The sequence below is a fragment of the Brachyhypopomus gauderio genome, chromosome 3, assembly GCF_052324685.1.
Source record: "Brachyhypopomus gauderio isolate BG-103 chromosome 3, BGAUD_0.2, whole genome shotgun sequence".
NCBI lineage: Eukaryota > Metazoa > Chordata > Actinopteri > Gymnotiformes > Hypopomidae > Brachyhypopomus > Brachyhypopomus gauderio.
This window is the reverse complement of record NC_135213.1, coordinates 30,686,657-30,713,290: the sequence shown is the minus strand read 5'-3', so window position 1 is coordinate 30,713,290 and position 26,634 is coordinate 30,686,657. Positions and strand designations below refer to the sequence as shown.

At 39.9% G+C, this 26,634-nt stretch overlaps 2 protein-coding genes and 1 long non-coding RNA gene across 9 annotated transcripts; 2 read left to right on the top strand and 1 right to left on the bottom strand.

Moving 5' to 3' along the window:
* Positions 1 to 1,089: 1,089 nt before the first annotated feature.
* Positions 1,090 to 10,434, bottom strand: LOC143509155 (uncharacterized). 4 transcript variants are annotated; one of them, XR_013129593.1, is made up of 4 exons: positions 10,295 to 10,434; positions 5,695 to 5,796; positions 4,859 to 4,934; positions 1,090 to 4,492 (listed from the first exon to the last, which is right to left on the bottom strand). It is a non-coding gene; the product is annotated as an uncharacterized LOC143509155 (long non-coding RNA). The 4 variants fall into 4 exon arrangements; XR_013129595.1 differs by lacking the exon at positions 10,295 to 10,434 and having other exon boundaries at positions 1,090 to 3,607; positions 4,179 to 4,492; positions 5,695 to 5,834; XR_013129594.1 differs by lacking the exon at positions 10,295 to 10,434 and having other exon boundaries at positions 1,090 to 4,320; positions 4,454 to 4,492; positions 5,695 to 5,834.
* On the top strand, positions 5,727 to 26,112 carry tmem116 (transmembrane protein 116). Of its 2 annotated transcripts, none has more exons than XM_076997587.1 (11): positions 5,727 to 5,856; positions 19,416 to 19,462; positions 19,564 to 19,627; positions 19,825 to 19,950; positions 22,264 to 22,368; positions 22,453 to 22,502; positions 22,612 to 22,695; positions 22,862 to 22,997; positions 23,309 to 23,453; positions 24,071 to 24,150; positions 24,263 to 26,112. In XM_076997587.1, exons 1-11 carry the CDS (start codon positions 5,842 to 5,844, stop codon positions 24,443 to 24,445), a joined length of 1,035 nt encoding a protein of 344 aa, XP_076853702.1. In that variant the 5' UTR covers positions 5,727 to 5,841; the 3' UTR covers positions 24,446 to 26,112. The 2 variants fall into 2 exon arrangements, with proteins under 2 accessions (XP_076853702.1, XP_076853701.1); XM_076997586.1 differs by lacking the exon at positions 5,727 to 5,856 and adding an exon at positions 17,881 to 19,024.
* LOC143509154 (dual specificity protein phosphatase 18) lies at positions 9,664 to 14,312 on the top strand. Of its 3 annotated transcripts, XR_013129591.1 has the most exons (4): positions 9,664 to 9,795; positions 9,940 to 10,728; positions 11,028 to 11,588; positions 11,645 to 14,312. XR_013129591.1 is itself a non-coding variant. In XM_076997589.1 (2 exons), the coding sequence occupies exon 2, from the start codon at positions 9,968 to 9,970 to the stop codon at positions 10,505 to 10,507; it is 540 nt and encodes a 179-aa protein (XP_076853704.1). In that variant the 5' UTR covers positions 9,664 to 9,795; positions 9,940 to 9,967; the 3' UTR covers positions 10,508 to 14,312. The 3 variants fall into 3 exon arrangements, 1 of the variants encoding a protein (XP_076853704.1); XR_013129590.1 differs by having other exon boundaries at positions 9,940 to 11,588; XM_076997589.1 differs by having other exon boundaries at positions 9,940 to 14,312.
* Positions 26,113 to 26,634: the final 522 nt, after the last annotated feature.

Sequence of the window (26,634 nt, the reverse complement as noted above, 5' to 3'; positions counted from 1 at the left end):
AATTTGACACATCACTCAAAAAAAACGTTTATACAGTAGGTTTGTCAGTTCTGAGATCAACAGGTGATACATGCTAAACTTGGCAAGGACTGAATCAATTGTCTGAAGAAACAGCACAATGAATGTCGTAGGCCTCCATATTTTAGTTTAAAATACACACACACAAACACGCAAAGTTTTCTTTTCTTCTACTATTAACTTAACAGTATTTAAAGGTACAGTGTTTTCCTTTAACTTTAACTTACCTGTTTCAACTTATCAACTAAAATCTGAACCTACAAAGTACAACAAAAGTGTTGAAAGTACAACAAAAGCAACTCACTGCTGTGGTCTGATGTGTTGTTACTGCTACAGTACACCACTAGAGGGCACTGTGCTATATGCTATGATTAGACCTTATTAATGTATCTGGACACATTTAATGTGAGTTACTCAGTATACGTGATTTTAAAGAAATAAAAATAAATATTATTGCATGTCATATTATTCATTTGAAAAATGTTAACATTAATCTAAAGTTGGAAGGGCATTTCATCTTTGTAATGAAGGCTTAATTTAGAAAAGAGGTAACAGATTGTTATCCAAAGCTGGCTGCACCTTAATGGCTATATACATATTTTTACTCTTGTTCAGATCAATTTGCATCAGTGTGACATAGATGGACTATGTTTGAGGGATAACAGGGATAACTATAGAAATGTCTGATGTACATAAGTAAATATATGTCACGTTGAGGACCCCGGCCCCTCCCCTTTGGGCGTGTGTATACGTAGTCCACGTGCTTTGTCTGCGTCAGTGGGAACTCCGTGGGGATGGCTATGTCGAGTGAATAATGTGTCTCACCTGTGAATCGTCTCGCAATCACGTGGGGCTGATGTGGTTCGTCTATTTAATGTGCGCTCGCGCAGTGTCCTGTGCTCGTCGTTGTCTAAAGTCTGCACGTCGCGTTGTATGTTTTGAATGTTTATCGTGCGCTATTGCGCAAACAAGTGTGAGAATAAAAGTGACGTCAGTTGCAAGAGGGATTCCGTGTCTCGTTCCTCGCCACGACCCGCGCGTCACAATATATAAAACTCAGAGATCTTGAAATTAGGTTTTGTTTTCATGATTTTAATACAAACTTTTTAAATTCATGTTGTTATACTGAAAAATGTTGTACCTTCATTCATCACAGACCACACACATTTACATTCTTTTCAAACCAAGTAAAATTATCTTAAGGTAACACCAAACTCATAGTAAGGCCAACCAAACTCCCTGAGTTGACTTAAATTTCCCCATACCCCTTATAACCTCAGCTTCCTGAAGTGGTAAGGTTAAAGATTTAGTTAAAGAAGCGGGTATGTGTATAATTCTATTCACTAGTTAATGAAGTAGAGATACATGTAGTCTGTTAGTTGGTTAGTCATAGTTAGTATAACAGCATGTCACTCCTGGGTCCTGAGAGAATGCCTCTGTTTGTTTTACACACATTCAGGGAAATCTATCCAAGTGAGGACATGACCAATTGCAACAACTTAATTATCATATTTTAGTGTGCTAATGTACTTGTATTATATTTCGTAAGATAAACATTGAAATTTCTTAACTTGGCCCAATGGCAAAACAAAGAACGACAAAGTATGACATCGTCATCTCCACACTGGTGTGACATGGACACACAAATCTGCATGACCAAGCAACAGAGTGCACTGGTTAGTAGAAGGGAAGATTCAACTCTCACGAGTTAGTAATGAAAGCACTTCAAAGCCATTGGCAGAGATCGTTATGCAGCAGTACCAGACATTAGTTGATTAGTCTTTGTTTGATTAGTCTGTTGTCGGTCTCACACAGACCTGCACAATCCAACCAAATTCTGATGAGCAGGATTTGCGCAAACATGCGGAAGGAATGGAATTCAACAGCAGTTCTGAAGACAGCAGAGGAGGATGATGGTAATGGCAAAGAGAAGAAGCGTTAGATGTCCAGCATCCAGTGCAAAAGGTTTAACGTGGTTAGTTGGTTAATATATGTTAGTAACGTCTTCCTTTCACCCCCATACCCATTCTTTAAGAGTCTCGATATGCAAACACAGCAATCAGAATTCAGTCATCTTCAAACCGTCAGCCACATCCAAGCACACATAACGGAACAGAGAAGGAGAGAGGGGAGGAGAGTCAGGCAGGTGGTTAGTCGCAAAACACAAGCATATCAGTGTGTCAAAGGCAATGGCGCACTGTGGTTAGTCAACCTCTTCACCTTCATTTGAGGTAATGTATGTTAGATAATGTATGTTAGATAATGTGTGTTAGATAATGTGTTTTAGATAATCTGTGTTAGGTAATCTGTGTTAGGATGGTATGTGTGAGGTAATGTGTGTTAGGTAATGTATGTTAGGTAATATGTGTTATGGTGATGTGTGTGAGGTGATGTGTGTGAGGTAATATGTGTGAGGTAATGTGTGTTAGGGGGATGTCACTGGAGTGTCTGTAGCACTTGTGCATGCACTCGCCACAGAAAAGTACATATTATGGACTTGAATCACAAAGCATACAAGTGGTTCCAACCGCGGATGTATCAGTCCAAGGTTTTGCAATTTCAGCCCACACAACCTCATTAGTTATGTTAGAAATTGTTAGTAAGAAAATAGAAATGTTTCAAGACATTTTCTCTGAGACAAAGTGAGTATGTTAGTGTGAATCTTCAGAGTTGTGAGCTGTGAAGCTTCAAAGCTACGAGTCTGGTCACATACAGAACAGGTGCATTCCACATGGCACCAGCAGGTACAAGACAGTCTGGTCATTGAGGGCTATGACTTCATTGCCAATTTATTACTCAGGGTATAAGAGAGTACTTTAATATATCAATATAATCTTCTGTACTAATAATGCATTAAAGTTACATTTAGCCATTATCATAATAGCCTCGTATATAAATATGGTTACATTTTCCAGTACTATAGCCCACAATTTCCTTTAATCTCTTTCAAAAGATTGTTAGGATTAGTTGAGGGAAAGATGGACATTAGTGCAGCAGAGAGCAATGAAGAGGATAATCACTGTGTGCATGTGTTCCATCAGCTCACCTCCCAACTCTGCCCACAAGTATGTAGCAAACATACAATTTATATCCTAGCCAACAGTAGTTCAACTCCCAAATAGGCTATTGAAATATCTTAATGAATATAGTCAGGGTGAGCTGATCCTAGATCCACACTTTTACCCAACAACTGATGATACATATGATGCACCTCAACTCAGGTCTTGTGTTCCATTTTAACTCTGAAGTTAAAAGTAATGTAACGAGATCCAGTTACTAATGGTACATTGTACTTGTTACGCATTTTCACAAAACTATTTTAAAGTCCTCTGTGTTTTAATATGAGGAGGAGCAGGTAAAAAGCCAATGAAAAATCACCAATTTGAAGTTCTGCCCAGAGATAGAATGGTTGGCCTTAAATAGAGGTGTGGTGCTTCCATAAAACAGTTTGACATCACATTAACTATATCTTTGCTTGACAAAACAGGAGAGAGACTATAGTTTAACAGATGGCAGCTGGATGGATCATGCCTAACAATAACAGAGTGTGGTCCTTTATCCTCAGGTTGGTCCCAGCTCCACACCATCTCTGCAACAGCACAGGACACGTCCTTTGAGAAAGCATGTCCAGTATCTCAGTAAAAACTTTTAAAAGGCCAAAAACACGCGAAATTGTTATTTTAAATTATATGGTTTATGAACGTTTCATTGAACTGCTATAATGTGTGTTACCTGGTGTCTTACATGAATATAAATACTTACCTACAGGACATTACTGCTTGGGTGGCCTAATAATTTTGCATAGTACTTTACAGTATAAACAATGATGGTGTTAAGGGGTTCTTAAGGGTTGAGCTGTTAAAGCGTTTAGCTTTTTTATCAACTTCAGAGTTCAACATTAAATACAATAAAATACATTTAATGGCACTTTTCTCTTGACACTTATTTAATGAGCCCTAAACACCCTTAAATATTGAATTAATAGAGTATCCATGCACTTAAAATTGTTACTGACAAATACAGGCCTTTAAAAAACAAAACGTAATAAAGCCCAATTGGAAAATCATGAGATAGATTGTCTGCTAAAACGTAAGAAGATTCCATTCACTCCGAAACAATATGGTATGACATGTTCAGGAGATTATCTATGAAATTCTTACCTGTTCCGACAGAATGCAATTTATTATTCATTAACTGCAAGGTGGAGACCATTAAAGCATTATAGCACAGATCGTATCATTAAAACACAGTCCGTGGATGGAGGGGAGGCCGTTTCTTCTCCATCACCCTTTAGCCACTCACCTGGAGAAGAGAGAAGCAAAGGAGAGCAGCAAAAATGGAACGCGACTATGTGTACATATACAAATTCCATCTGTTTTAGGGAAATAAATTCAGGGGTGGGAACATCGCAACCGAAAGGAAATAAATCCTCGACCTGACTTTCTTGCATCAACGTCCTTGAGGTAGACCTAGACTGAAGTTGGGAGATTATAAAATTACAACATGAAAACACTGTAATCTTGGTTATTGTACACATTGTACACTAACTCAGTTGATACCACTTGCAGTGTTCTTAAATTGTATGTCCGTCTATGGTTATTTGTGCTTCTTGGCAAATGCCTAACTCGCAAAACACTAGGTAATGATATTGACTCCTGTAGTTTAGTAGTAGTCTGACTCAATGGTGTCTTGAATTCTGGCCTATCTGTACTATTTCCTAGGATGTATTCTGTGATCAGAAGCAAAGCACTTTGTAAGTCGCTCTGGATAAGAGCGTCTGCTAAATGCCGTAGGCCTAAATGTAAAATGTAAAAAAAATTTAAGAAGCAACGATACTTACATTAATGCCCGAGTTCCAATTTCATACAGTTTACATCAAGGCAGCTCCTTTGGCCGTCAAACCCTCTGAGACATTTCTGTAGATTCAGTATATTTGTTTCATTAAAAAGTCAAATCCTAAAAAATCAATGACACACTTCGTGTATTAAACCTGAACACCGGTAAGTTTTATATGGCTGTTACGTGAAGAAGGCAAATACAAATCGTGCAAACTGCTCGAAAGCGCCAACGTAACCAGTCATTTCTGGATAAAGAGGTCTTCAGATTGTTGTATTCAACAATTATATTCAGTATTGTGATGGTTCTGCCCAGGATGAATGCGGTTCTACCTGTAATTGAATCCATCTCTCTCCTCCACCCATATAGCCCACGGAAAATGGGCGACGCATTTCGTACTTCTCTTCATGAATATTTACGAGATTCAAATGAACGAAACACCTCTCCCTGAATTAATTTCTAAAATTTGAGTCAAAATCAATTTCGATAAACCGAAATTATGTTTATCACGTGTTTGCTTAGACCACCAATATCACAGGATGGTTTGAGTTAGACAATGTAGCATGTATATTTTTCCTTGCACGTTGTGAACCGAGTTAAGTTATAAGACGCAGAGTAACACAGTCCCACACCACTGACATCTGGTGTGTCTCCGTCTCCACACCCCCCTAAAATCATGACAGACATTTGGTTACCAGCCGCTGTTTAACGCCCATCGACTCAACTGTAAGTAATTCAAAACACAATGTGTCTAGAATTCTGCCATTTTCCTCGTATTGTATGAGCACGTCCTAAACACCTCTGTGCTTGTGCTGCACGACGTGTAAAATCTTCTCTTACCCTTAAAGCAGAGCTGTGGGACCCAGGCGAGCCTCATGTGGAATTATTACATGAAGTATCCTCCAGTTTTGAGAAGTAGCTCACTTCCAGATCCAGTGAACACTGGGGCGGCAGAAAGGGACACTGGTAAAACATCCTGTGGTGAAGATGATCATCCGCTGGGTAGGTGGAACCCCTCCCCGTGTGCGTGTTCACTCCTCTCCCCTCTTACCTTGTCTGTTCACTCCACGGGGTAAAAGAGAATGAGAAATATATTTCAGTCTCCTTGGCAACCGAATCGAAATGGTGACGGATGTTAAAAATTATGTCTATAATAGCTATATTTATAACTCCTCTCCAAGAACTGAACACGATAAATCTTTGGGGCACTCTGTACTGACGTTATACACCTTTAATGATAATAATAACATTTCCCAAAAGCCTTCAGTAAAATGTGAAAAAAATTATCTACGCAATGCTGAAATGTTGACTATTAGTCTATTATGAAAACACTACTCCATGAATATTTTAATTGAACACTATTCATACATTAATTAAGATATTAAACTGTAAAAAAAAAAATTAAATTAAATGTCCGCGTTTTATGGCCTGGTAACACGAAAGCACGCGCGCATATGCTACTGAAAGTCAGAAATGTTAACTGACATCTGGCTGATGAGTAGTCAGCACGCGAGCAAATAAGGGGCGGGAGCTCGTGAACAAAGCGCCGTCGCGCGGCTGAGTGAACGAGGCGCGCTGCAGATGTCTGAGCGCGCGCGTGTTTGTGAAGTCCAGCTGTCCGCGCGCCGCTTACCTTTCTTTCACATAATAATGGCCAGGGAGTGAATGGCGGCCATCTGCGTTCCCTGGCAACAAGAGACGGAGCGTGCCTTACTAATAGGCTGTCTGTGCCCGAGGCAGCCCAGCGACGTGCGCATTTTAAAAGGCAGAATTAGATCTTATGCGGACTGTGCAAAACATACATACATAGGCCATTAATTGACCTCTTTTTAAAAGGAAATGTTACCATCCCTTTAGCATGCGGCCTTGTTTATGTTAGAGTATATTTGACGTGGGGGGACAAAACCCTTCAGATTTACAGCCTCTCCGTCAGGAACGTAGAGGCTGCTTGAAGGCCAGGACTTTGTAGTGTAAATTCATTCTCCTATGCTTCACGTTACCTTCAAAGAAATTACCCCTGAATTAAAGGTGAATGCTACACTCAGTTTACAGTATACACTGGTGTCTGGAAACAGTTTTTAAAGTCACTGTCTGTCAGTCGTACCTATTGTAAGTTTTATACAGTGTTACCCACGTCATGCCATATCGCGCTCAAATAGGCTACTTACAAACAATAATAATAATAATAATAATAATAATAGGCGAATAATAATACACTTGGCAATTCTACATCTAAATTTATTAATAAACACTGAGGCTAGAGGTCGGATCGTGCACCTCAGAACAGTAATGATTTATTCAGTATTATCTCCAGAGCACGTGTTGCCATAGCCACCAGATGGGTCTAATTCTTTCTTATTGCTTCTCCTACGTTTTCATTAGGTTCAGTTTACGTTTTTCCTACACTATTGATGGTACAAGCTATGTAAAGTATGATTTTCATACAGTTTGTTTTTGTATTCTGTACTATTTTAAATTTAGTATTTATATATACATACACACACACACACACACACACACACACACACACACACACACACACACACACACAAATTAGGCCTGTCTACAGAAATTTCCACACAAGGACAAACGTGAACATTTTAATTAGATGACAAGGGCAGCTGAGAGCATGGTGAAATAAAAAAACAGTAACCTAGTTTATGTTTGAGAAGTCTTGTATGGTGTTGTATATTTAGTTTTATCTTGGACATTTTGTAGTCTACCATATGCTATAGCCTCTATCATTGCAGCATTTTGCAGTAGAATTTAAATTCAGCCGACCTAGTTGAACGACCAATGTTTGCAGTCAGGCTCTAGTCGGGAGTCATTATTTTCATTGGCGGTTCATTGATTTTTTTTCTTCAAACTACGTTCTACCAAGAAGCCCCACTCGAAAGCTTTGTTGTGCTTCAGTTTTACCATACAGGTGCTGAAATTAGAATATCATGAAAAAGTTTATTTATTTCTGTAATTCCATTCAAAAAGTGAAACCTGTACATTATACTAATTCATTACACACAGATATATTTCAAGTGTTTATTTCTTTTAATTTCATGATTATAACTAACAAATAATGAAAACTCCAAATTCAGTATTAATATTACTTAAGACCAATTAAAAAAAAAAAAAAAGATTTTTAGACATGTTGGCCAACTGAAACGTATGAACATGAAAAGTATGAGCATGTACAACACTCAATACTTAGTTGGGGCTCCTTTTGCCTGAATTACTGCAGCAATGCAGCGTAGCATTGGGTCAATCACTCTGTGGCACTGCTCAGGTGTTATGAGAGCCCAGGTTGCTCTGATAGTGGCCTTCAGCTCTTCTGCATGGTTGCGTCTGGCATATGGTATCTTCCTCTTCACGGTACCCCATAGATTTTCAATGGGGTTAAGGGCAGGTGAGTTTGCTAGCGACGTACGTACAGGGATACCATAGTGCATAAACCAGGTACTGGTAGCTTTGCCACTGTGTACAGGCAGGGGCGTAACAGCAAATTCTGGGCCCTGTACACTGTCAATGTCAGTGGGCCCCTATAAATGCCAGTAAACGAGATACATGAGCAAAATGGGCCCTTCCCCCTACTCTGGCCCTGGGTAGTCAGGTCCACTTTCCCCCCCTCAACCACACCCATGTGTACAGGTGCCCAAGTCCTGCATCTCCATAAAGTTGGTGAGCAGCAGGAAGCATGAAGTGCTCTAAAACTTTGTGGTAGAACGCTATGTTAACCTTGGACCTCACAAAACACAGTGAACACTAGCAGATGACGTGGCACCCCAAATCATCACTGACTGTGAAAACTTTACAACAAACCTCAAGCAACGTGGATTCTGTACCTCTCCTCTATTCCTCCAGACTATGGGACCTTGATTTGACCAAAGGAAATGACTAAAGGAAATGCAAAATATTCTTTCATCAGAGAACCTAAATTTGGACCACTCTTTTATTCTCAGGCCTTTGAAACAATCCACAATTAACTTTTGGAGTGTGGGGGTTTTGCTTAGTTTTACTTTTTTTTTTTGTTACTTACTTATTTAATTTCTTTAATTTTTTTTATATGTTATGCATGTTATGTACGATTTTCATGTTTTTATTGATTGTCTTGTATATTTTATTTCTTTTTATTTTTGCCATTTATTTTTAGAGTTGTAAAGCACTTTGGAGCAAGGGCTCAAAAAAGTGCTATATAAATAAATTTACATTACATTTGGACCACTCTGTCCTTTTTGTCTTTAGCCCAGGTTGAGACATTTTTTTACATTGTCTCCGGCTGTAGTCCAGTCTTTGTGAATCTCTCCCACATTTTTGAATGGGTTTTGTTTCACAATCCTCTCCAGGGTGTGGTTATCCTTTTATCTATCTATACCATCTTTCCTTCCCTTTGCCTTAATGAGCTCTGTGAACAGCCAGCCTCTTTAGCAATGACCTCTTGTGTCTTGCCCTGCTTGTGTAAGGTGTCAATGGTCATCTTTTGGACTGTCAAGTCAGCAGTCTTCCCCATGATTGTGTAGCATACTGAACTAGACTGAGAGACCATTTAAATGCCTTTGCAGGTGTTTTGAGTTTATTGGCTGTTTATTGTCTCCAATATTGTCACAATATTCTAATTTTCTGAGATACTGAATTTGGGGATTTAATTATATGGTTATAATCACTAAATTAAAAAATAAACACTTTAAATATATTAGTCGGTGTATAATAAATTAGTATAATATACAAGTTTCGATTTTTGAATGGAATTACTGAAATAAATAAACTTTTTAATTATATTCTAATTTTATGACCAGCGCCTGTATTCTATATGGCGTGCACAACGCGAATTGTCCCCTTCAAGCCAACGTAGCTCGTTTGTTAGTTAATCAGGAAACCACGTAGGTAGTTTGTTCAGAAAACAAGCCTCTTTAGTTTTCTGACTTTTGTAAATGAAATACACTCTTACAGGTAAGAAACGATGTTGATGTAGCTAGCTTATTATTTTTTAATTGTCTGACTTACTAGTGTCTGTATCTCGAGTTAGTTGGTAAAAATGGAGTTAATATTAGCACTGCAACTAACGGTCTTTCTAACCGTCTCTTATTAATTCAGTGGGGCAGCCGCGCCATGAAAACACCTGATGTCTGTCCCCGGGACGCGGCTGTCCGGGCTCGGACAAGTAACCGACTACCTGTACATCGGCAGCGGCAGGACAGCCAAAGACAGCTCGGTGATCTCTCGCTTCAACATCAGCTGCGTTATAACCGCCACACGGGACCCCGGCGGCGTTTGGCCGCCTCACGTCGAACACGTTCGGGTCCCCGTGGCGGACTCTCCCGACACGCAGCTCGGCGGACACTTCGACGCGGTGGCGGATAAGATCGAGCGGGTGAGGGCGGAGCGGGGACGGGTGTTGGTGCACTGCAGCGCCGGCGTGAGTCGCTCCGCGGCGCTGTGCCTCGCCTACCTCGTCAAGTACCGCCACATGTCGCTGCTGGATGCGCACGGGCTGCTGAAGGCGCGCAGACCCATCATCCGACCCAATTGGGGCTTCTGGCAACAGCTGATTGAGTACGAATTAAAAATACGCGGAACAACCTCGGTGAGGATGGTCACGTCTCCCGTCGGGCGGATCCCAGACTTGTATGAAAATGAAATGAAGGATTTGGTGCCACTTTGAGATATGTCGTGTTGAAACGATCGTATATATTGTGAAACGTTCATGGACTATTGTTTTTGTAGTTTACTCTACAACCAGAAGATGGCGCAATAAGCCTAAAATATTTTCGTTTCGCTATGAACATAAATTTGGGGTAACCGCATACTCAGTTGCGTCTTTGGCTGTTGTAAGATTGCAAACACTGGCATGATGACATGGTTTACTGTCAGGAATCAGACACGGTAAGCATGCATACTGTCCATTTCCAAGTGCCTTTCATGAAAATAATTACAAATAAACAAATGTATAAGTTTTTTTTGTTTAAGTTTTCTCCAAACATTTTTCAGAAGGGCTCAAATGGTGCATGTTATCGGCAGACTTTACATAAGAATTATATAAACTTACATACAGGTGCATCTTAATCAATTCAAATATCATCAAAAAGTTAATTTCAGTAATGTAATACAAAAAGTGAAACGCATATGACAGGGATCTATTTCAAGTGTTTATTTATGTTAATGTTGATGATTATGCCTTACAGCCAATGGAAACTCAAGTCATTATCTCAGAAAATTTGAATAATGCACACAAAACACCTGCAAAGGCTTCCTTAAGCGTTTAAAATGGTCCCTTAGTCTGGTTAAGTAGGCGACATCATCATGGGGAAGACTGCTGACTTGACAGATGTCCAGAAGGCTGTCGTTGACACACCCCACAAGGACGTTATGCCACAAAAGGTCATTGCTAAAGACGCTAGCTGTTCACAGCTTCAAGCAAATTAATGGAAAGGAAAAAGTGGTAGAAAAAGGTGCACAAGCAACCGAGATAACCACAGCCTTGAAAGGATTGTCAAGAAAAGGCCTTTCAAAAAAATTGGGAGATTCACAAGAAGTGGACTGCTGCTGGATTCGGTGCTTCAAGAGCCACCACACACGCATGTATCCAGGACATGGGCTACAACTGTCGCATTCCTTGTGTCAAGCCACTCGTGACCAAGAGACAACGGCAGAAGCGTCTCACCTGAGCTAAAGACAAAAAGGACTGGACTGCTGCTGAGTTGTCTTTCCTTGGGTAAAGAGAACAAGAACTGGACTGTTGCTCTGTGCAAGGTGTTGTTTTCAGATGAAAGTAAATTTTGCATTTCGGTTGGAAATCAAGGTCCCAGAAGTCTGTAGGAAGACTGGGGAGGCAGACAGTCCAAGCTGCTTGAGGTCTAGTGTGATGTTTCCACAATCATTGATGATTTGGGGAGCTATGTCATCTGCTGGTGTAGGTCCACTGTGTTGTATCAAAAACAAAGTCAGTGCAGCCGTCTACCAGGATATTTTAGAGTGGTTCATGCTTCTCTCTGCCGATAAGCTTTTTGGAGATGGAAATTTCATTTTCAAATTTCTTTTTATCAGTTGGTTTTATATAATCTAAATTTCTGAGATAATGACTTTTGGGTTTTTGTTCCCTGTAAGCCATAAACATAAATGTAAATAAAAACTTGTGAATATGAATCACTCTGTCATGAATCTATATAATGTGTTTCACTTTTTGTATTGAATTACTGATAAATATTCTTATTTATTGAGATGCACCTGTGTATATATACACACACACTATCAGCAAACTAGTTAATATCGTTTTTGTGCTCATGGTCAACCTAGAAATGGTCATTGTAAATGACTCAGTGAAAGTGAAAGTATACACTTTTAAAGGTATACAATAAAGGTGTCAGTTGGAACCAGAAAGGGTTTTTGGGAACAATTTCATAAAGTAATTTTTGATTCCCTGAAGCTTTCATTGGTTCTTGGTATTGGATATTTTTTTATTGGTGCCCCAAAGAACTAGTTTTGGTTTCATAAAGAACTTTTAACAAGATTCTTGAAATAACTATTTATGGTTCTGCAGATGACTTTAAAAAAATTATTTGTACCACCTTTATTAAATTGGTCCTTCATGGAACTACTGGAGTACCCAGACTAAACAGTGAACAAATTCAACAGGTAAACATAAACCTATTTATATACAGGAATTACAGGGTTAACCAGGGACAACTTAACAATGAGCAAATCCATTTTGTTATTGTTCTTTTGTGTCTGTGTCCATCGTCTACAGTATATTTACCTCTGTGTTTGCCTCTGCCCCATTCCCTGGCCCCACTCCCGTGTCTGGCCCCGGTCCTATCCCGTCCAGCCCTACTCCTGTACCTCGCCCTGGTCCTGTCCGGGCTCACCTAACCCCTCACCCTGTCTGTAATGCCATGTCCCTGCCCAGTTCCTGGATGGTCTCTGCGTATCCTCTCCCTGCCATGCCCCAGTCTCCATGTCCCGCTTCTACCGGTCCTGTCCCTCCAGTCTGTCCCATAGTATCCTGTCCCGTGTCCGCTGTCCCTGTCACTCGCTGTGCCCTGTGGTTCCCTGTCTCGTCCTAGTCAGTTCCCCTGTCCTGTCTGCCCTTGCGTGCCCCGTCCGCTTGTTTTACTCTCACCTGTGCTGTGCCTGCCCTATGCAGTGCCTGTCACTCTGTGTTTCATGTTCTGACTCTCTGGATAATCTGACCTATGCCCTTTCTGTTTGTCGACGAGTTTGGAATTCCCTTCATTAAATCTTGCTCTCCTCAGTGTTTGTGTCCGCATCCTAGCTCTGCAGCGCACAAAGCGTTACAAAGTATGATTAAATGTTTTTTTTATGAATAAATACTAGTTATTGTCAAACGAGATACCGCACAGCATTGTTGAAACACTGGCATAATAATGTGGTTGACTTGAAAATCTAATTACAAATAAACAAATATATATTATATATATTTTCAGATGGGCTCATATGATTCATGGTAAGAGAGGTAGAGTATATAATATAATATAATATAACACTGAGTTCATCAGGCATCAGCTCTAACCAAACACACAACTCCCTAGTCATCTATTTAAACATTTTACACACAACTCCCTACACTAGTCATCTATTTAAACATTTTACACACAACTCCATACACTAGTCATCTATTTAAACATTTTTATTTGCTCCACAGTATCACACCTTGTAGAATTTAAACATTTGCAAAAATTGGTAGGCACAATATATAGTTACCATGTATTTACCGGGTAGCTTATTCTTCTAAGGCACTTCTATCTGCACAATAACTATATATTTACATTACCAATGTGAACAACTAGAATTCAATATTTATTTGCCTACATCTTTGCCTTGTAGTGCAACAGATGAAGTAGTTACTAAAATAATAAATTTCAAAATGTGAATGCTACAAAGAGTTATCCCAACTTGCACAAGGAAACTCTGATTCAGGAACACGCGTGCATACAGACACGTTTGTTTTGTAAGTCTTGCACGAACAGCCACACCCAGAAAGGCTCATGCTAGACCCTCCTTTCCATGTCAGCTGACGACGCCATGACATCATAGCCCTGATGTGTTTATAAAAGAGACATTTGAATTGCAACTGAAATCATATACATGTAGAAATTTCCTTAATACTGCAGATTTATTTTCACTGTTGTTCTATTGTTCATGTTGGTTAATGGCATTTATTTTGCTGTGGAATTTAACTGATGCAAAATGTTCAACCATCTTTAATCACAGAATGTCAGTTGTCACTGATGGTCTGTTTTATTTCCCTCTGCAGCAAGACATATACTTATTTAAAATATACTACTCACATGGAGGTTGATACAATATACTACTCACACTAAGATGTGGAAATATGGAATTGATATATTTTGTTTCTAAGCAGAGTTTTACAAGGTTAATTACAAAGGTGCTGAATACTTGTAATGCTAATTCAGACATTCCCTGAATAAACCAGATATCAGGGTATTCCAGTTGGGCTTTCTGTTATGACTACAGTCTGTTTTTTCTTAAGATGTTGCTGCAGCAGGCTAAAAATGAAACCAGGTGACTGCTGGGGCTGTACATTCAAATTACTTCCTTATAGTTCTTCTTTGACAGGGTCATGTCCAGTAGGCGTGGCCTACTTCAAATATTCCAAATGAGGTCAAGGCACAGTGGAAAGTACATCCAAATCCACTGTAGTGTGTGCGTACATATACGGATACAGCTCGTCTAACCGTTTATCAGTGCTTTCTGATTACAGGACTGTTGTTCTGCTGTTGCGTGTTTTATTGTGGCAGGCCATTCTTAACCCAGCAGCAGCAGTGACACATATTTGAAAAAACAGCACCTCAGAGCTTGATAGCCTGCATCAGATTATCACACACAAGTCCTGGAACTTTAGAAGCACTTTGCTTATACAGTAATATAAACTGGTTCCATGTCCTAGAACTTTGGAAGCACTTTGATTACACAGTAATATAAACTGGTTCCACGTCCTAGAACTTTAGGAGCACTTTGCTTACACTGTAGTATAAATTGGTTCCATGTCCTAGAATTTTAGCAGCATTTTGCTTACACAGTAATATAAACTGGTTCCATGTCCTAGAACTTTAGAAGCACTTTGCATACACGTTAATATAAACTGGTTCCACGTTCCATGTTGAAAGTGAACAAGCATGGGACTGACAGCCAAGCTGCAAAAATACAGAGAAACATACTAAAACTTTAAAATTTAAATAATATACACTACCATTCAAAAGTTTGGGGTCACTTAGAAATGTTCTTATTTTTGAAAGAAAAGCAGTTTTTTTTTCAATTTAGCTAACATTAAATGCATCAAAATACACTCTATAGGCCTACATTATTAATGTGGTAAATGACTATTCTAGCTGTAAACATTGTGTTTGTTAACTGTGTAAGGAGTCTATTAAATATTTAGAAAACCCTTGAAAACACTTGTGCAAGTAGATTAGCACAGCTGAAAACAGTTCTGCTGATTAGAGAAGCTATAATACTGACCTTCCTTTAAGCTAGTTGAGAATCTGGAGCATTACAATTGTTGGTTCGATTAAACTCACAAAATGGCCAGAAAAAGACAACTTTCAATTGAAACTCGACAGTCTATTCTTGTTCTGAGAAATGAAGTCTATTCCATGTGAGACATTGCCAAGAAACTGAAGATTTCCTACAATGGTGTGTACTACTCCCTTCAGAGGAGAGCACAGACAGGCTCTAACCAGAGTAGAAGGAGAAGTGGAAGGCCCCGCTGCACAACTAAACAAGAAGACAAGTACATTAGAGTCTCAAGTTTGAGAAATCGACGCCTCACAGGTCCTCAACTGGCAGCTTCATTAAATAGTATCCGCAAAACGCCAGTGTCAACGTCTACAGTGAAGAGGCGACTCCGGGATGCTGGCCTTCAGGGCAGAGTGGCAAAGAAAAAGCCATATCTGGCTAATAAAAGAAAAAGATTAATATGGGCAAAAGAACACAGACATTGGACAGAGGAAGATTGGAAAAAAGTGTTATGGACAGACGAATCAAAGTTTGAGGTGTTTGGATCACACAGACGAACATTTGTGAGACGCAGAACAACTGAAAAGATGCTGGATGCGTGCCTGACACCATCTGTCAAACATGGTGGAGGTAATGTGATGGTCTGGGGTTGCTTTGGTGCTGGTAAAGTGGGAGATTTGTACAAGGTAAAAGGGATTTTGAATAAGGAAGGCTATCACTCCATTTTACAACACCATGCCATATCATGGCCAGCGCTTGATTGGAGCCAATTTCATCCTGCAACAGGACAATGACCCAAAGCACACCTCCAAATTATGCACAAACTATTTAGAGAAGAAGCAGGCAGCTGGTGTTTTATCGGTAATGGAGTGGCCAGCGCAGTCACCAGATCTCAACCCCATTGAGCTGTTGTGGGAGCAGCTTGACCGTATGGTACGAAAAAAGTGCCCATCAACCCAATCAAATTTGTGGGAGCGGCTTCAGGAAGCATGGGGTGAAATTTCTCCAGATTACCTCAGCAAATTAACAGCTAGAATGCCAAAGGTCTGCAATGCTGTAATTGCTGCTAAGGGAGCATTCTTTGACGAAAGCAAAGTTTAAAGTAGAAAATTATTTCAAATAAAAAAAAACATTATTTCTACCTTGTCAATGTCTGGACTATATTTCTATTCATTTTGCAACTCATTTGATAAATAAAAGTATGAGATTTCAGGGAAAACATAAAATGGTCTAGGTGACCCCAAACTTTTGAATGGTAGTGTATTTAAATGTGTAATATTTCTTAATCCTAGGGTTTCATCTTTGGTGGTATGGGTGGCAAATCAGGTTTGACTTTGACTTCTGAAAAAGGAAACTGGACCTTCCGTTATAGTGCGGCATGACCTTTACCTTGACCAAAATGGCTCCATTCAATGAAGATAAAATATTCTGGTACTTTTTGTAGTGGTGATAAAACAGAGACACACTCCACAAGGCAATCAGAAATTTGTTTTACTGCTTTGAAAGAGTGATGTTTAATTTTACCAGCAATGACTGGCTTCCCTCTGAGCACTGGAATAGATCAAAGACAAACACAAGGCACACAAAAGCTTTGAAAACATAAAGTTACTGCAGATGCATTTGCAGTGAGTGAGACGGTAGTTGAATGTGAAAACACATGTAACATGTAGCATGTCTGTTTAATGTCACACAGGAGGAGAGATTATTCATTTCAGTAATATACTTCGTCAGTTCCATGCAGTTCTTTACTGTGCATTAGCCAACATGCTGTGACTTCTAGGCCCCATGTTAGAGCATAGAGCCACTCTGAGTGAGTGTGTGTGTGTGTGTGTGTGTGTGTGTGAGAGAGAGAGAGAGAGAGAGAGAGAGAGAGAGAGAGCAAGAGAGAGAAAGCAAGAAAGATATATACAAAAAATGTAATCATGAAGGAAACGTATGGTGACCCTTTCCCTTCTCATTTGTTTTTGCAGAACATTTGCTTCACACTTCACTTGCATAAATAGTTTTATCTTTGCACTGATCTAGTTTTATGTCCAAGTGGGTTTCCCCTGAAACATTTTAGGAACATATTAACAACTGTTATGGAGCGTCCACTTCTGACAGTGTCCTACTCCATGGTAGAGGAGGAGCTCTAGCATGAAGCAGTTTGTAATAGTGACAATGATTGGGCTTCAGCTAGTCATGGTGAAGACAAAGATATTTGTCTGCCTGTGGATTTTTTTAGTCCACGTGCAAATTTATACATTGGGCTTTGAGGTTTTTTGTTAAAATAAAAAAAATCTACGAGCAATTTAGTCTGCAGTAACGAGAGATACTGGTACTGCACCTCGTTGTTAATTAGAGGGGTGCTGTACAGTATCGTAATGGCCCTGAGGAAAGTTAGTGGGGTATTCACACCTGAGAAGCCTGTTACATTAAAAACGTCTTGATTTGAGGTGCTTGTGTGATGTTTTACCCTTTATTGTACACATTGGAGAATTCACCCGTGTGTATGTATGATATAACTTATTATAAACATTTATTTCTGCTCTCTGTCTTTAGGTTAAGCCATATAGTGACTGTTGCGATGGTAACGGAAATGGCGGCGATGGTGACGTCCTGTTGAAGATGCGCTTTTCGCTGCAATTTTCTGGTGCAGCTCGTCTACATTGAACGTCGCATTTTTAATTTCGACTGACCTAATCGGGGTGCCTCAGGAAGGCGATTGCATGTGAAAGACTTGTTCCCGGTTGTCCTTGTTTAGGTGCATATGCGTTGTGTAGCGAGGCTCGTTTCCTCGTGGTGGTTTTCCAATCTGGTAGTGAAAAACTTGGTTTTAAGATTTGCGTGTTACCTTTAATACACGGTTTTTTCCCTTTTTTATTCTCGTTTCGTTTCTGTAATAACATATTTTGAAACTATGTATCCTGTCCTGTATGTATGTAATCTCATGAGGTATAATTAGAGGTGCTGTAATTACTTTGGTCAAGTTCACATATGGCACCGTGTCTTAATTGATTGGGTTGTTTTAGTTTATATAGATGTACTGACTTAGATTTGCCCATCACGCATCCGAAGCAGCTCAGCTCTTACACTCCCAGTGTCGTACACATTTATGGTATATAATGACAAGGTCTTACCAATCATGGATGCTCACCTACAGCCATAGTTCCTAATAAAATAGATATTGAGTGTATTCAAGAAAGTGCAAAGTACTTTGTAAGTCTTTGTAAGTCTACTGTGTAAGTCTGCTAAATGCCATAAATGTAAATGTAAATGTGAGTATATTAATATATGTATAGGACAAAATGTAAAGGTAAAATTGCGGTGCAAAAATACACGACTAATTGTTTTTTATTATTATGCATCAATAAAAGGACTGGGTAATAATATAAGGAAATGCCAGTTGACTAGAGGAAAAGTCCCTGTGACTCAGAGGCTCCCGCCCACAGGCGTGGTCAGTGTTGTAGGTGGGGTGCGCGTGGACACTACCCGCGGTGCTTATCCACGTGCCCGTGTCCACACGCGCGCAACAGAAGGGCACGCAGATTACAGGATCATTCGCTTGCTTATTATCTTATTACTGTATGTGCTATTTTTAAAGTTTTTGTTAATTGTTTAAAATCGGCAAACGGCAAAGATGGACACGAATTTTCCAAATAATTCTCCGTTAAATTTCACCATTGCGCCTGAAAACTGGGAATCCGTAAGTAATTTTGTTATTTTGTACGATACATACTTCAAATGGCTCGTGTAAGACTTAGCGTTTCAATTTACGGTTATGATTATGTAAATGTGTCATATTTATAGTCCCATATTATTTTTTTCACATAATATGTTGTTAAGAAAGTCACTTTGTTACTAAATTCAGAGTTCATGTAAATAAAATATCCCTCGCGACGTCGAAACACAATTATGTAACCAAGCTACATAAATAAAAACGTTTCTGTGAAGGTTTGGGTCGTGTTATGTAAACGGAATAATCGTAGATCTGTGCCTTGCAAAATATAATGTTTCGTGAAAAGTGTATTACGCATTGTAATAATCTTGAAGTTCATTACTTTGCGGTTCATATAAATTCCTCGTTCTTCTCGAAGGTTTATTCAGCGGTATGGTGGATTCAGATGATAATGGCGGTTCTAAGGTATGGGAATATATGCTCTTTAATTATTTCAACCAAGTGCATAAATCCAGTGGAATTAACTTGTTTGTTTGTGTATTCTGACGTTTCTTTTCATTTCTTAGTATTTTAGGCTCAGGGTCCATCATCTTTTATGCTGTTTTCCAAAAACTTGTAAGAGCATCTGAGGTAAGACATACAGATATCTGCTCTGTGCATCATATTTTAAAGTCTGTTGCATTATAGTTATAATGAAGTGCATGAAGTTATAATGCAAGACGTTTTCTTGCAGTGTATCCGTGTCTAGGTAAACCAAAACAATCCAGCTAAAGATGCTGACAGGTGAAAACTATGGTGCTTATTAGGTGCTTTCCTGCCTGTCACAGGTACAGCCTCTGTTCCTGTTGAGTTTAACAGACCTGCTTCTGGCTTTGAGCTGGTTGAGTGGTGCGCTCGTCTTCAAGTCCTGTGACTCCTACATCTCCTGCTACAACCTCCACACAGTGGAGCAGGTACATAGAAGCACCGCCGGAATCGGAATGAGCATTTTTATCTTTCATAAAAATTGAAGTTAAACTCTCTATTCTACATTTATCATGGTCTCTGTTGGAACCATTAAAAGTCAAAGTGTTGCTTCCCTAGCCCCTGAATGGGCCTTTAATATAAACTGGTATGCTTAATTATACCTTCCAAACAGAAATGATCAGTTCACTAATAATCAGTTGACTAATCATCACCTCGTATTTAACATCACCTAGTGGTAGGACGCGGGTTGCTTGCCTGTGTCATGAACTTCGTTTGGCGGCCCTGGCAGGCGTTTTTTTAACATGCCTACACATGCTCTCAAAGTACTGATCGCCTGTTAATCTGCAGCATATTACTGACCATGTAAAGTGCAGAAACAATGAGTCATCTCATATTCTCACAGATGAGGAGGAATGTGGTGTTTGTGAGGCAGAAGACATGTGTTTGTGATTTACTCGCATGCTGGATTCAATTGGGTTTTTTTAGCTGTCCATTTTTTCCTTTTTTAAGTGTTTACTTGAAATGGAAGGGTTCTGTTTTCTTTAAACAGTCACATTTGAATAAACTTTGAGCTGGTCTAAGTTGAGCTGGTCTAAGACTAAGAACTACATGAACTGTTCTACAGTTCATTATAACCTGCGCTTTAGGGTGGCTTAGCTTAACCCTCTTTTTCCTATCCATATTTTCTCATAAATGTTTGTGTTTTTAGATCAATACACCCCACAAATCACATTCTGGAGTTGAGTGAACTAAATAGGACAGGTCCAAAAAGGAAGCAGGGTAGCAAATTTGGTCCACATCTTAAACATCAAAGCAGACAGTGATGCTTGGGAGATTCCACCTGGCTTGGTCCTCATTAATTAATGCTGTTAGTAGAATGAAATCAACTGCGGTAGGAAGTTGTAAACCAAATAATAGTTTTGCATCACATGATAGAGACTGTAATGATTAATGGTTAACTGAAATGAGGACAAGAAACAAAACGTAAAAGGCTTTGACTTTATAGAGGAGTGTAATGGGATGGAATTAATAAGTGTTTCTGTAAACTGAGAATAGGAGAGGTTTAATGCTGAACTTTTCCCTTATGAAAAGATACCATCAAGTAACATCTGATCCACTTTACATAACCTTCAACTTTACATGAATGAAGGTTTCTGCTGAGTCATCTCAGGCATTGTTGGTGGCACATATTTCTGATTCTTAACTGAGCCTTCAGCACTTACGTGTGACTAAGTAAAAAGTGCAGCAGCTCACACATTCACAGGGGAACTGGCCCATTTTGTCCTGCATATTTGAATTTAATATTGCACACCAGAAGACCACCAACATAGTACTAATACATTTCCACAGATTCTTTTTAATAGCTAAACATCACAAAAACAAACAAATAAACATTATATGCAACTATGATGCTGTTTTCTGAACAATTTATGTAGTTTGTGCCACTGCGTATTGTAGGAAGCAGAATGCAAGAGTAACGTTGTCCTACCACACACACCTAGGGAACCTGCTCAGGTCTGTGATGTCATCATCATGTGACACAAATGGGCTACACCTGTATAAATAAAGGAGGTGGCAGGGCAGTACAATGCACAGAACAATATGGTGTTTCTATGGTAGAGTTTTAAGGTCAGCAAGATATTAAGGTCACGTGGATCAAAAGGCACGTGGGCTGTGTGAGAATGCGTCCTTTTTAAGTGAGATTCATATTTGCCTGTCTAGCTGTATAAAAAGCACCGGCTACGGCTCAGGCCATCGTCTGGCACTGCCTCAATCAGGAAATGACAGCATTGGGCTTGCACAATTCTGTAAACTTTAAAGGAATGTGAAATTACATCTACAGATTTCCAGGGTCATCTTTGGCTTGTAAAAGGTCCTCTATAAGTAAAACCAAAATAATTATTGCTCATCAATACAGATTTGGAATTTGTGAATGAACTGTTGGGAATGGCCGTAGATCTGATCATGTGCGTCGGTGCTCAGGTGTATCCTCTTGTATGCTGACTGTAGTGCAGAACTAAAAGCACAGTCACATGGAGTAGTGCAGGGATGCCACCTTGGGAAGTTCCTCTGCTGCCTTGGAATGTTGTTTAACCACCTGGAGTAGCTGTTTGACATAACGCATCGAGTCACGTTGGGTCAGAAAGAGTCAGATGAGCAATAAATGTCAAGGATGAGTCTGCTCCTGTGAGATATGTCATGTAACTCTCACACTGTCTTTCTTTCTTATTTCTGTCTCTCTTTGTGTCTCTATCTGTCTGTCACTGCTTCTCATTGTCTTTCCCCGTCTCTCCCATCAGACTCTCTACATGGCTTCCTTCTTCTATACACTCAACTACGTGTGGGAGCTGTACAAAGGCCTGAAGCAGAAGTACGAACAGAGACTGAATGGCTTCCCGGCCCAGGTAACCCGGCGGCAATGTTTATAACCCACCATGGCCTAAAAAACAACCAGAATCTGTGGCTGATTTGTGATAAATTGCTTTCAGTTTCCGGCTCGGACGAATCCCTGCAGAAGTCTGGCTGCCGTTATGTCATGGTGAGCAGACTGTGATTCCAGCATCTTGTAATCGATACCGTGTTCCTGGTTCCTGGTTTTCCCGCTACGTAATTCCCTCATGTTTTCTTTCACACATTCTCTTTTTCAGCCTCTTGCCTGTGCTGCTCACAGTGCCAGTGTACGTAACAGGAAATGTGCTCCAGTGTTATGTAAACTTCACAGAGCCTTACAAGTACGTCTGCCTGCAACTCAAGACTTTATAACTCAGACTTCCTTCCAGTCATTCTCTAATGTATCATGTAGCCGAAAAGTAATGCTAATTAGCTCCCATTCACTTCCATTCATTTATTAGCAGTGTTGGTGTTCCTGACTGGAGTGCTCTGTATCTTGCTCCGTAGGTGCCTACTGCTGCACACTGATGCTCTCTACATAATTCCACCAGTGACTGACGTACTCACAGCCTGCACGGCCATCAGCAGTTACACCATCATAATCTTCCTCATCACCTTCTTCTTCACTCTTGTTGGCATTGTGGTGAGTTGTGTTCCTCTAAACGTTTTAAACAGCTTGTCAGTATTAAGGTCGAGAAGAAACGCTATAAAGAAAACAAAAAAAAGGCTATTGTTATCCTGTAAACTGTAAATCCATTCCAGTATAAAAAGGAGTTATTTTTGTGCCAAAGAATGTTATTATATAATGCACATTATATAATGTTTTGCCTTTTATAATCATTTAAGATTAATGGCAAATGTCCTCTCACCATATTATGAATAATAATTAATAGTAATATTAATAGACAGTAATCTGAGAGCAGTGCACTCACCTCCCCACTCCTGTTGCTGTAGGTCATCATGCATAAAGCCTGCTGCTTGTACAAGCGCTGCTTCACTTCTCATGGCTTCTTTGGCGACCGTCAGTGGGCTACACTGCGCGTGCTGCAGCAGCGTATGGTCCTTTACCCCTGTGCATTCTTCTTCTGCTGGGCACCAGGTAAACACACACACGCACACACACGCACACACACGCACGCACACACACACACACACACACACACACACACACACACACACACACACACACACACACACACACACACATTCTCTGTTTCTGTCCTTAAAGAGGGTTCCCACTGCAGATGAATGCTCCTATGATTCCTAGGGAAAAGACTGGCATGCTTTATTACGTCTGAGATGTCTGTTTACATTTGTTGGGTCATGTAAATGCTAGGATTCACCAAAACATCTACAGAACACGTGTCTGCAGCATGTGAGACTGGTCGAGATACTCACAGCACAGTTTTGTGTTGGGTTTTGTTTTTGAACAACTTGTCTGTATGTTGTAGCCTTCTGTGACATTAGTAATGCATAGGGCAGTATGGCAGTAAGGATGAATAAATATATGTTGTTTCAGGATAACAGCTAGCAACCTTAACCCTGAAGCTAACCATAGCAGATTAATAAGCAAATGGGCACCAGACTGAGGTCCCTGCATTAGCATATTTATATTTTCCAGTTACTGAGGGTACATTAAGTTCCTAAAAAGATTCAGATGAAGCACACCACTTAAACTTAATGAGCAAGTCGTTTATGAATTCCTCTTTTGGACAGCAATTCTCCTGGCCATGTTGATGTTAATCAGACGTGATGAAGTACAGGGCAGGTTGGGGATGGTCCTCTATGTCCTAGAGGTAAGGAGTTAGAGCACTTGGTTTCATTCATATGACTCACTAATCTAACATTAAGAGAACAAGACTCTCTCTCTCTGTCTCACTGTACCTATGTCTCCGTTCCCTTCTTCAGGCCTTCACCTGTGCCTCTCAGGGTCTCTTGAACTGTCTCGTGTACGGCTGGACCCAGCAACATTTCCGATCTCTCAGTAGCGGCGCCGTTCGAGACGCCGACACCCAGACGCCGCTGCTGCGCTCCCAGCGGCGGACCTACGCCTCGCTCAGCTCCTCCACCGAACCCACGCGAATCGTCTGAGGGCTTTGAAGAACGAAGAAGGAGCCATTTCAACAGCCTAGTCTGTCATCCACATAGCCCAGACCTGCCCTGCTAGACTCGACTTGTTTCTGTGTAAACAGACACTTGCAGACAAAAAGGAAGTGCCATCATCTGTGCGTGAAGCACCTTTCTGAAGAGACTCGGGTTTTCAGACTTCGGAGGTCACAGGAGGGACAGTAGGCTGGTTGCCAAGACAACAGTACCAGATGGCAAGCCAACGTGGTTAAAAATTAAGACAAACAACGTTATCTGAGAGTTCTGAAAAGCAGACTGAAAGGCACAGAGCCTATAGCGTTTGGTTTTGTTATGAGTTCCTCCATTGCACCTGCTGCCAGAATTGAGAAAGGCACTTCACTTATGAGTATGGCTCTACTGAAACACGGCACAGCCGCTGAACGTCTAACACATGCTTAGAGTGAGAAGTGAGAAGACTTGTTCAGTCTGCGTTACAGTTGCCCTACGTCATCACTGATGTGTTTGTATGCTAAGGTCAAACACCTGGCATGGGAGCGTACCTTTGTCAAACTGAAAGTGTAGTACATACAGGAAAGTGCCTCCCATAAGGCCCTACCCCAACCAGCACAAATTACACTGAGCATCCAGTCCCAGACTGGATAAGTGATGTAGCCACTGCTAGTTTATTCTCATTGATTTTTTTTTTTTTTTTGATTGAATTAAAAACATCTCACTCATTCTGTGTATATGATCATAGAATATTTTAGAAGAAGCAGAGCCATATTCTTATATGATCAGAATCTGGGCATGTACAAATAAAATTGCACATATTTTATTTAATCATTACCTTTCAGTGAAGCGATTATATATTGTAGATCACATTGTGCAGTAATCTACCACCTGCTTCAAAGTTACGTTTAATTCAGTGAATTTTGGCCTTGGGCTGAGTTGCACGATCTGTGAATTGAGCATGAACGTGTGCAGTGGGTGGTGAAGGGAAAGACCATGGGAGATTACGAGGAGGGGAAGGACAATGTGAAACAGGATGTGAGAGAGCAGTGCAGTTAATTCCATCCCGAAAAGAGGAAAAAAGCCCTTTGGTGGGTCTGGTTTGTAAAGTAACTTGAGTTTTATCTGCACAGATCTGAGACTCAACCTGTTTTATGTGATATGTGCAGAGTTCAAAGTGCATGCTTAAGAAAACCACAGCTCAATGCAGTGGGCTGGAAAATCGAAGTTCGAAGTTCAAAATCCAACAAAACGTAATCTTACGTTCCTGTGGTACATGTATTTTAGTTGTCTTTCATTATCTGCTTGAGTAGATAGTGAACATCTGTGTAGTCAATCTTGGAATGTCCTCAAATGTATATTTACATGAGATATGTCTTGTATTACAGGAATTTCCAGTTTGACAGTGATGTCAAATGTCTGAAGCATTCCATTTGCATTTCTTTTTAATCCAGTAACCCTCGTAGTTTTTCCTTACAGGTACATCATAGTTTCAAATGAATGTATTGATGCCCTTTTGATGGACTTTGTCCTCTCTCACAATTCCATTTTTTAAACCTTAATGTTTATATGTTTGTGAGATTTGTTCAGTTATTTAAGCCAAAATTTGTATATAAATGTCAAGATAAAAGACCATGTTCTTAATTGATCCAGCAAATAAACATCACAATAGATGGCATAAAATATAATTGGTGTATTTTATTGAGGGCTGGAACTCCACTATAGGAGTATTGGAATATTCTTATTATATATCTGAATATTGTTTTATATATAAGATGGTGTTTGTTTTTATATTGATCCAAATGAAATGTCATGGACATTGCGCTGCTAATGTAAGGAAGGGTGCCACACTTTTTAACTGGTCCCAGCAGTTGGCACAGAAAAGGACGGGTTTCAAAGCAGACAGACTTTCATGAGATGTTTGTGAATGGCTGTTGCATTGGGAGAAGTGTCTGCATCCCTTTTGTGCCAATATAAATATAATGACTGCCAGCATAGAGACAAAACCTTACTTCCTGTATTTTTCTTCTCCATCTCTCTCCAAGCCTTTGTTTGTTTATTTCTTTCTGGTAGAAAGCTTCTTTTGGTTTGTGAGTATCTACTTGCATCCGCACTTGCATCCGCTCATACGTTAACATTTTTATTAAATTATTTTGTTTCTGCCGTTCTAATATTATAATTTAATATTTCCATTTGCCAATATG

Excerpts from the sequence above, each read along its gene's own strand:
- tmem116 (XM_076997586.1), top strand. The coding sequence starts at position 18,959 with ATGGACACGAATTTTCCAAATAATTCTCCGTTAAATTTCACCATTGCG. Across the intron at positions 22,998-23,308 it reads TCACTCTTGTTGGCATTGTG|GTCATCATGCATAAAGCCTG; the intron begins GTGAGTTGTGTT and ends CTGTTGCTGTAG. Across the intron at positions 24,151-24,262 it reads TGGTCCTCTATGTCCTAGAG|GCCTTCACCTGTGCCTCTCA; the intron begins GTAAGGAGTTAG and ends TCCCTTCTTCAG.
- LOC143509154 (XM_076997589.1), top strand. The coding sequence starts at position 9,968 with ATGTCTGTCCCCGGGACGCGGCTGTCCGGGCTCGGACAAGTAACCGAC.